Raw genomic sequence first — 10772 nt, 5'->3', positions numbered from 1 at the left:
CCCTCTCTTCAAGGACACACATAAAGAGGTGATCTCCTCATGGTCAGTATGAACAGGAGGAATGATTACAGTGATTGACAAATCTTTCAATTTACACAGTGCTAGATGAGTATCGTCTTAAGACAAACTTGAAAAACTGTGAACCTAAAAAACTATGCTTAAATTTGAGATAGAATTTTCCAATTAATTCCAGCGATGGATAATTATCAACAGATACATTTTACAGCTTGACAGGATGGTAAAAATAAACCTGGAATTAACAGGAGTCTGATGAAGGAAGTGTGGAGAAAAATCTGCAAACTGCTTGCATGTTTGTTGGTCGTGTCTTAAATTAAATCTTAAATAATATTCTGGTCCAATAAGACAGCAATATTGAGAGCAATCCCCAAAGATTGTAGACATTCATACTTATGAAATATTCTTTTGGTTATAGCAAAGAAATATGTAACTGGATATTAGCTGAGTGAGGATGCACCTTCCACAGGAGAACAGAAAAACTGATTAAAGTGTATGAAATGAGGAGAAAAAAAAGACCTACAAACTGAAACTAACAACAAAAACATTTGGGAAAAAAATCTGTAATAATATCTCAGGCCTATGAACTGAACAAAATAAAACAGAAAAAATAATATCAATGTCTATGTTATAATGCAACTTTTGTTGTTATAATGAATCCACTAACTCTTATTATTTACTCACTTTTTATTTGTTTTTTTTTTTTTTTTTTCCTTTCTTATCCTTTGATTTCTGTTTTTTTTTTCTTTTTTCCATCTTTTTCTCCCTTATTGGTTTGTTTTATGTTGTCTGTTTTTCGTTTGTTGCATGCTCATCTCTCTGGATCTGTACCAGAAAGATGAAAATCTTCCTTCTTTTAAGAGCACTTTTGTCCATTCTAAGCTTGACGTTTCTCCAACTTACACAAACACAATGCAATTTATTCCTTCTTGCAGTTTTGTATAATGAGATCTTGGGAAACGTATCATATCATCATTTAATCATTGACTGAAATGTTGTCTTTGAGTCTCCAACAAGATGCACAATAAAATTATCACTGATTTCAGCTATTACACATAAGTAGAACTGGATCATCATATGCATATGTGTGGAAATAATGAAATCTGATTACTTAACTATAACCAACACTGTTTTCTACCATCAGTGATCTCTGATACCTCAAATACTTTACACTGCACAAGAGCTTTGAATCCATTTTGAGCAATAAATAGACTCAACCTCAAACATTCAGAAGCAAAATAGTTATTTATTTTTTTAATGAAGAATTTATCGACATCTTCTTGACCATCTGTGGCACAACTGAACAATTATTGATCATCTTGTGTGATAAATAAAACATATGGTCTAATATTGCAGAAATACACCAAGTAATAAAACAATAACTATCAACCATGAATTATCTGCTATTGTTACAAAATACGCCCAACAATAAAATTAACACACATCTTCTATACTTATAAATCAGACCAAACAAGAAAATGAAAAATGTGAATGTGAAGATTTACAAGAAGTCACAGCAGTGAATTAAAGCTTTTTCAGTCCAGGATCAGAAAGTCTTTGTTGTTTTCTTGATTCAAATGTTTTGGAATCTTTGAATCTTTTATTCCAGTTTCCTTTCCGACCCTTCATCATACATGAGACTCATCTGACCACCTGCTGGCTATAAAAGTATAAAAGCAATCAGAGTAGCTGCTGATCCAAACCATCTCTGTGTTCTTCATCACATTTGGTGTCTGTATTTGTGCACATATTGAACATATTAAATTCTCTCACTATTTTGTATTTTTCCTCCTTTTTTCTGGGTATAAAAGTCCTGCAGGACCAAATGACGACAAGAGAGAACTTTTTCTATCCTGTGTGGGACGTTACGGTCAGCAACAGTCTTTTACTTGTTTTGCTTTGAATACATCTTTATTTTATGGATAAACAGTTGTTGAGTAATTCCACGACAACAGCAGATGTCACTTTCACATTTCAAATGAATTGGATCTCACTGTGTGAAGGTGGGTGGGTTCTTGTGTTTGGATAATCAATTAATTAGGTGTGTGATTTGCCAAAGTATAGATGAACCGGCCTTAATCATTTGAATTATCATGTGGATTATTGAATTTTTCTTCTCGGCTTTCTGTCTAGCTTGAAATTCTTGGAGTCCCCTCAGTTCTTTAATTTTCTCTTCCATTTCTCTTTCTTGTGCTTCCCTGAACTTTGTCTCCCTCTCCATGTCACCCTTCACTTCCTTCAGCTGTTGCTGAAACTTTTCCTCTAGTTTCTTCATCAGTTCTTCCTGCTCTTTGAGGTTTTCCTCTTCTTTTTCTTTCAGGATTCGTTGTTTCTCCTCTTCTATCGCTCTCTCTGCCTTTTGGAACATTTTGGTGGTGTAGTAGCTTCCTCCATTCTTCACACTCACATTTCTGATCTTCTTGAGCAGCTCGCTGACCTGTGATTGATCTTTCACCTCATTGTTGAACACGTGGTACTGGTTGTTACATTTGGCCACAAGTTCCTGCAGATCTTTGCTGTCCCTCAAGAACTCCTCAATAGTTTTCCCTTTGAGCAGGTCACCATGGGTAAAGAGAACCATGCTGTATTTGTCGGCTTCCTCACCAAGGATTGTCTGAATCATTTGTATCGTCTGCTTTTCTTCTTCAGTGATTCTGCCCAGTTTGATGACAACCAGGAAGATATGAGGTCCAGGACAAGCATAAGAAATGCTCTGGGCAATATCTTTAACTGTTTCCTCTTCAGTGTTCCTGGTGTCAAACAGGCCTGGTGTGTCGATAACAGCAATCTTTTGTCCATCCACCTCACCATAAACCTTTTCACAGAGTGTAGTCAAAGACTGAGGGGAGCACTCTCGTCCTAGTATGATGTTTCCTGTGGCGCTCTTCCCAACTCCAGTCTTCCCCACCATCACAATCCTGAGCAGCTCGTTATTGTGGTAGGCTGTAGGAAGCTGCAACTGCAAGACTGAAAAACAAAAATGAATACTTTGGGAAGCCTTACCTTACCTCAGCTATTCCATCATGGTCCTGTGATATTGCCATGATGGATGTAAAGAGGGGCCTGTCTGTCTCTATCTCAAAATAATCTTCAAATCTGTTTCTGACTGATCAGACGAGGACCAGTGATGACTTTTCATACCATATATGGGTCTGACTCGATAGCCTTTGTTTGAGTTTCTGCCAAGCTCAGCACAAGAGCAACTGATCATATTTGTTGATAAGCCCCCCCCAGAGGTTGATTAACAGTCAAATGTTATCCTGATATAATACACCGTGAAATAAATAAAAGAGGCTAATTACTTATTAATTAATTAAATTGTCAATTATTAACCATTAATCTTGTATTTTGTAGGTGGATATACTTTATTTTCATTTATATAATAAATTGTAATGTCAACTCTTAAATCAGTTGTACCGTCTTCATCCTGCGGCTTTCCTCGCTCCCATCTCATCTTTGTATACACTTTGTAAATATAAAAAGTCTCAATTTAGAAAATCTGACAGTCCATAAAGCAGCATTTTAACTTGTATAGTCTTATTTACAGTTATTGTAGACAAACAACACAGTATGGAATACTATAAGCTAGGGGTTTACAGTCCAGCAACATTAAAGCAGCAACAAGCAAGATAAACTGTACGATTAGAACAGCAATAATAAGGGAAGTGCAGAGAGCCCAGTATTTGTCTTTGTATCTATGTTTGTTGAGGCAGCGAAATCATTTGTATTTGTATTTGTATTCAAATAAAAGTGGAAAGAGGTTTAAAAATCATGACAGATCTCTAGCTGTTATACACCCATAACACAGAGACAGCAAACCATGTTACATGTAGGGAAGAACTTCAAAGGTCATTATTGCTTTGCACTTTTCATTTATTGCCTATTTTTTACAACCTAACTTTGTGGAAAGGAGAAGGGGAACAACAGGTTATGGAGAGTCCCTTTGGAGCACATCGCTTGTGTCAGTAGCTCAGCTTTATCTCTGAGGAACACCCCCAACGCCGGGAGTGATGTCCAAATAAGGAAATATGCGTCATGTAGCACGTGGATGTGACTCCCCTCTAGATGTAACAGCGGAGCAGAGGAGAGAAACTGAGATAGCGATGAAACTGACCTGCGCGCTTGTATGTGACATGTTTTATTTCTGCCAGAAAACAAATATTTTAAAAAATATTAGTATGAAACAAATATTCATAAAATAAACAACAAAAAAACAAATACATGTTTTCATGTATAGAGCCCTGCTTGTACAGGAACCTGAATTCATCTGTAACCTTCTCCATCCCTATATCGCCATTAGGTCACTTAGGTCTTCTGACCAGGGCCTGTTGGCTGTCCCTCGCTCTGAAAACAAAAGGTGATCGTGCCTTTGACGTGGAGGCTCCAACACTATGGAACTCTCTGCCTTACATACAGTCTGCGGTCTCTGAAGAAGCTTTTAAAAAGTAACTGAAAACCCATCTTTTCAAATTGGCCTTTGTCTCATCTTCAGATGTCTAGTGATTGTTCTTTTTGCATTTCTTTTGGGGTACCCTGTTGCCTGTGTTTTGTTTTTATGTCAACTATGTTCATTATTTTGTTTTTGTTAGTGTTAATTATTGTGTCTCATTTGTTTTGTCAATATAGTACGTTTTAGCCACAGTGTTGCTGGGGAGTGGGATTGTTTAAGGGACTGTTTATTCTTTATATTCAGCCTGCATGCACCCTTGAAATACTGGATGTGTGGCAGTTTGATGAGTGTTTGCAGTGCATTTTCCTGTATGCGGTGCCCTAAGGGGGTGTAGTGGCCTTGGGAGTCGGCTGTGGTGTGATAAATATTGGCTTGATGCCCCTACAGTCATTATCGGCCTTCAAGGGCAGCATCTGAGAAGTAAGATAGGACTTGAACTTTCTCTAGTCATCCTGAGTGAACCTGGTTGCATGAATTTGTAATAATAAGGGTTAATCCGTTTTATAGTCCTGGTACTACCTCTTCATTTTTGATGTTTAATTACAGAAACATTCTAAGCTATACTTGGATAAAAATCTAGGTTTATTACAGTATCAATGCAAGACCCTAGCGTATAATTATATTTTTGATTTCTCAGTCTTAATTTCTACAGTTTCTAGCCATAACATTGTCTACAACTAGTGACGTACTACTCACAAATGTACTTTTATAAATATCATCAATGTATAAAGCAACCCCCACCCCCTTGTTAATCCTATTAATAAAATACATCTCAGATCTGACACATACATTAACCCATGACTCAAATTAATCAACATACTCCAACATTTCAGTTTAATAGAGTATTAATATTATAAGTACAGTTGTATATTGACTCACCACATTTTGTAAGTACGTTCCCCATGTTTGAGAAGAGGTGCTGCTGCAATAAGGGGAAATAAGTCTGTGTAGCTTCTTACAACAAACCACACCCATAAAACACTGTTAACATTAAGGAACAGCAGCACCCTTAAAAAAACCCAATGAAAAATATCTCAAATATCCCCCCCCCCCAAGAAAAATTACACTATACTGTACAAACATATTTAACATATAATGCAGGAGCCTGATTTCTGCAGAACAAGCAGTTTTACTTTCAATACTTAAATGTAGCTGACAGTACTTCTGTACTTTTACTTAATTTTAAATGTAGGACTTTCACTTGTAATGGAGTATTTTTACATTATATTGGTACTTTTAATTAAGTGAAGGATCTGAGTACTTCCAAAACTGGATTAAATGCTGCTTCTGCTATAAAAGCACATGAGTACACTGTTAGCATACAGACTTGAGAAGAAATTTAATACTGAATTTGATACTGACAATCCCTGTTAACCCATTTATATAATCATAATCTGGATATTGAAAATATAGGAAGTATATTCAGCTGTTTGTCACCAGTTTATCATGTCTGTATTTGCCCACCAGGTGTCCTCGTTGGCTCTTTTCTTTTTGTGACAATACTTATCTACTCCCACGTTGAAGAGTGGATTTTCTCCTCACTTAACTGCCTGTTTGTTCAGTTCAATGTTTAGTCTTTCCATCCAAGTTTTCAGACATATCATTATAAAATTTTTTAAAGAGTTTCCAAAATCCAAAGCACATGTTGACATCTGAAACAAAATGGTGGTGGTGAATATTAGTCACTTGTTATAAGTACAGAATGTATTCAACACCAACCAGTTTATGTTGTGTAGCAAGTTGTAAAATAATTATAATAACAATAATAATAAAAAATTAATATAAGTGTAATCAGTATCACACATTTAACCACTTCAGTTAACAACAGGATTGTTATTCACTCTTCCCATAGAGTGTTGCTTCACATTAGTTTTCACGTAGGTTTTGTCTCTAAATCTGCTCCTAAAGTTATTTAATTTGTTGCAGTTGTTGTTTCATGTTATCTCCAGAGGTTTTGATAGAATTTCTGAAATAAACACACTGACCACTTTTTTAATCTGTACTTTGAAAGACAGAAGAAATTGATTTTATTCATTTTATAAACATACATCAAAACTCAGAGAAAACATTCAATGTTTTCATCTACAGATTCTTTTCAACCACTCTGTTAAACCAGTGTGTCAGCTCTGTGGAAGATAATGATAAATTCTCACTCTACTGATTATGACAATAATGATTGCAACTTAATCACAATTCATGTTTCTTAACATTTTAAAAGTGATGTGAACAGATTAAACATATTATCAACTTTGATGAAATAAGACCTAGTCTCCATTAAGGCCCATGTAGTCAAACACAAGAAACAAGAAATACTTTTGCATCAAAGAAACAACACAGGTAAGTACCATACAGGCCACACAACAGTTTACATGTTTAATGAATAAATGTCCATCTTTTATCTCTTTTTATCTTATCCTTTATTTCATGTCACAGAATTCGTTTATGATTAAATAAATTCTCTGCAATAAAGAAAATAATGCTCTTTTACATTTCCAGTTTGACAGCCAACACAACATGGAAGAATAAAAATATAACAAGAGTAAGGTTATAATAATAATAATGAAATAAACAAAGTAGGACTAAAATTAAATGAACAATTTAAAATCTATTTACAGAATTGAATTAAACTCAGTTACTGTGGGTATAAAATGAATGTATGATGCAACGTGATCATGTGTTATACATTCGTCTGGTGTTGCCAGCTTGTAAATGTAGCATGAAGGTGTTTCAGGAGGAAAACTGCCTCAAATAAACTCTCATATTAGTTTCACATTTTCTCCAGAAGCTTTGAATGAGATCCTGAGATGAAGACAGAAGAAAATACTTTGTTCAATCTTGAAATAAAACAACTTTATTGATGATATAAAGCTTCAGATTGTTCACACATCCAATCAGTAAAGTCTGTTAAATGACTCTTGTTCAATGATTTCATGTTCAGATTCACTTAATCCACACAATCAGTTAGTTTAACCCAGAATGTCAGCTATGTACAACAACATAATAAATGATCTCCTTATTGATTATTATCACAATAATTCAAGTTTTATAATACTTTATAATACCTGATTTGTGTGTGACATTGGACAGAAGTATTACTAAATGCATCAATGTAAATGTAAACATACATTTCTTTACAGATTTACAAAGTCGTGAGAGTAAAATATCTATTGATAAAGGAAGTTCTGGTTCTTTCTCTGTTCAGACTGATGAAGTGGAAGAGAAACAAGAGCATATAGATGTATTTTGTATAAAACAAAATCATCATGATCAGTGAAAGCCTCCATGGTGAAACAGACACAAGAAAGAGCAGCAACTAAAGAAACTCAAATATTTACATAACAACAGATGAGAAGATGTCAAAGTTGACCATAATGTTTGATTGACAGCTGATCTCTGTGCAGAAACACTGCAGCAACAAGCTCTCAGCAACAATGACAGAGACAAAATCATTTTAAGAATTAACACAGAATTTAACCGACTGTCCCTTAAATGACTTCTGTCTATTTGAGTTTGCAGAACTCAGCAGTGTCCCCGAAAGAGTAGTAAAGACGTAGTCCAGCATAGAGAGGCTGAGTGAATGTGGTCTGGACTCTATGGAGGAGAGTCATGGTTTCAGAGACGCTGTAGAAGGACAGAATACCTGCACTGTGATCCAGGTACACTCCTACTCTGGAGGAACCAGGACCTGAGACGGGAGTTGAGACATTGTTGAACCTAAATGTATAACTGTTAGTGTCACAATCTAAAGCCCAAGATTTGTCATTGTGTCCAAATTCATTTGAGTTTCCTGCTCTGCTGTTGTTCTTGTATGTGACTGCTACATGAACTCCTCTCCCGCTCCTCTCCACCTCCCAGTAACAACGTCCAGTCAGACTCTCTCTACTCAGGACCTGAAATCTTTCAAAGAATCTGTCTGGGTGACTAGAATAAGACTGTTTTTCTGTCTTTAATGTTGCTTTTCTGTTCCCCTCAGATAATAACAGATGTGTATTTGCTGTGTTTGGATCCAGTGTGATTCCACGTGAATATTTTAAGAACTCAGCTCTGGTCTTGGGTTCTGCTTCTGACAGTAAAACGTCCACTTTAGTCACTGTCAGTGAGATGTTTGTCCATTTCTCCCTCAGGATGTCCTGTAGTTGATCTCTGAGCTCTGACACAGCTGCTGTCACATCCTCAAAGTATCTCAGAGGACGGGTATTGATGCTGGACGAGTCTGTAGGTTCACTGAGTGAGGGGTAGTTGTGTAGAAACTGGTTGTGATCCTCTGTGTGTGAGAGCTGCTTCAGTTCAGCGTCTTTCCTCTTCAGCTCAGTGATCTCCTGCTCCAGCTTCTCCTGAAGCTCTTTGACTCGACTCACTTCAGTTTCCTGCTGGGATCTGATCTGCTGCTTCACATCAGAGCTTCTTTTCTGGATGAGACGGATCAGCTCAGTGAAGATCTTCTCACTGTCCTCCACTGCTTTATCAGCAGAGCGACTGACGGCCTCCACCTCCTGTTGAAGCAGCTTCACATCTTTCTCTCTGTCCTGGATTCTCTGCTGGATGTTTTGTCGATTCACCTCGAGCTCTCTCTGCCTCTCAGTCCTTTCTGCTGCAGCTGAGACTGTGTCGTGGCCTTTATGTTCATCCACAGAACAGAGATAACAGATACTCTGCTGATCAGTCCGGCAGAACATCTTCATGACCTCATCATGACGAGAGCAGATGTTCTCCTGGAGCTTCTTGGAGGGGTCGACCAGCTTGTGTTTCTTTAATGGAGCTGCATCATAATGAGGCTGAAGGTGTTTCTCACAATAAGAGGCGAGACACACCAGACAGGACTTGAGAGCTTTCAGCTTCCTCCCAGTGCAGACATCACAGGCCACATCTTCAGGTCCAACATAGCAGTGATCAGCAGGAGCAGCTTGGAGTCCAATCTTCTTCAGCTCCTCCACTATATCTGCTAACATGGTGTTTTTCACCAGGACAGGCCTCGGTGTGAAGGTCTGTCTGCACTGAGGGCAGCTGTAGATTTTCTTCTCATCCTCTTCATCCCAGAAACCTTTAATACAGCTCATGCAGTAGCTGTGTCCACAGGGAATAGTCACCGGATCCTTCAGTAGATCCAAACAGATCGAACAGCAGAATTTTGCTCCGTCCAGCTGAGCTCCTTGCTGCGCCATTTCACCTCTCAGTGGCAACGACTGTCTGAGTTTCACTTTCTGAGAAGTGAAACTAGTTTGAGCTCTGATCTAAACAGCATGTGTTTCTGCAGTGAATGGAGGCTGCAGCTCTTTTACATGTTGGTTACACCCATCTTCAAACTGTAGATCTGAAGGGGAGGGAACAAGGAAATACGTGGACAGACTGGAGCTTGTTGTGTTTGAGAGCAGGAAGAAGAGGGAGGAGTTATCAAGCTATGATTCATTCAGTTTGAGAGAGATACTGTGTGTTTAACCCTTGTTTTTCTACACTATACACAGTTAGACACTATCAGTACAAAGAGACTAATGAATTTAGGTGAAATGTGTTGAGCCACACTTCTGTTACTGTTAAGCTCTTTATCAGCAGACAAATTGTTTTGCTGCAAACAAATGTCTTTACTTTGATAAGCTCTAGAAGAAAAATGTGAGTGATTAAAAAATTATTAGAAGGATAGGAAAAAAGAAAAACATTTCTTCTACACAAAGTTTTATATTTTGTTCGACTACAGTTCAACTCGTTTTTTCCAGTTTTACTTCTCCAGGCCTCTAAAATTATTCCAATTGAACGATCTGAATATGTAAAATCACTGTTTTTATTCAACAGTTAACAAGTCAAAAACAGATGGAACATGTGGTCGCAAGTAGATACACTACTGGTCACACTGTTGGACACCACTGAAGTGCAGCACAGGTAGCTGTGGTTTCAAATGAATTCTTGTTTGGGTGAAACAGCCATATTAAATATGTAACCATAGAAACCAAAGTACTATGCTTATGATCCTGTGAGAAAGAGAAACAAAGAACATCTGTTCATGCTGAAGCATATCCTGACATGTCAGATTTGGTTCCAGCCTCTCAAATATGAATATTTTCTGGTTTCTTGAGCCCTCCATGACAATAAACTGAATATCTTTGGGTTGTGGACAAAACAAGACATTGTAGGTTGAACCTTGATCTTTGGGAAACAGTGACATTTTATAGACCAAACAACTAATCAAAAATGATTGACAGATTAATCAATAATGAAAAGAATCATTAGTTGCAGCCCTACTTTGAACTACATTTAGGTCAGTGGTTCTCAACCACCACTTTTCCACTTTTCTACCATCAGTGATCTCTGATAC

The 10772-nt window shown here is 37.2% G+C and overlaps 2 protein-coding genes across 2 annotated transcripts; both read right to left on the bottom strand.

Annotated features, from left to right (window-relative positions):
• Nucleotides 1–1289: 1289 nt before the first annotated feature.
• LOC121909501 (GTPase IMAP family member 9-like) lies at nucleotides 1290–5380 on the bottom strand. Its single transcript, XM_042430070.1, has 2 exons — nucleotides 5345–5380; nucleotides 1290–2982 (listed from the first exon to the last, which is right to left on the bottom strand). The coding sequence occupies exons 1-2, from the start codon at nucleotides 5367–5369 to the stop codon at nucleotides 2045–2047; spliced, it is 963 nt and encodes a 320-aa protein (XP_042286004.1). The 5' UTR covers nucleotides 5370–5380; the 3' UTR covers nucleotides 1290–2044.
• A 2038-nt stretch (nucleotides 5381–7418) lies between these two features.
• On the bottom strand, nucleotides 7419–9773 carry LOC121909495 (tripartite motif-containing protein 16-like). The gene has a single exon (XM_042430062.1). The coding sequence runs from the start codon at nucleotides 9625–9627 to the stop codon at nucleotides 7966–7968; it is 1662 nt and encodes a 553-aa protein (XP_042285996.1). The 5' UTR covers nucleotides 9628–9773; the 3' UTR covers nucleotides 7419–7965.
• Between the last annotated feature and the right edge of the window lie 999 nt (nucleotides 9774–10772).

This window comes from Thunnus maccoyii, chromosome 12 (genome assembly GCF_910596095.1).
Source record: "Thunnus maccoyii chromosome 12, fThuMac1.1, whole genome shotgun sequence".
In the NCBI taxonomy this organism is placed as follows: domain Eukaryota; kingdom Metazoa; phylum Chordata; class Actinopteri; order Scombriformes; family Scombridae; genus Thunnus; species Thunnus maccoyii.
Note: the sequence above shows the minus strand (reverse complement) of the source record. Positions and strands in the feature narration are given on the sequence as shown.

Coding starts and splice junctions, on each gene's coding strand:
- LOC121909501 (XM_042430070.1), bottom strand. CDS start 5,369: ATGGGGAACGTACTTACAAAATGTG. Junction 2,983..5,344: donor GAACGTACTTACAAAATGTG/GTGAGTCAATAT, acceptor TTTGTTTTTCAG/TCTTGCAGTTGCAGCTTCCT.
- LOC121909495 (XM_042430062.1), bottom strand. CDS start 9,627: ATGGCGCAGCAAGGAGCTCAGCTGGACGGAGCAAAATTCTGCTGTTCG.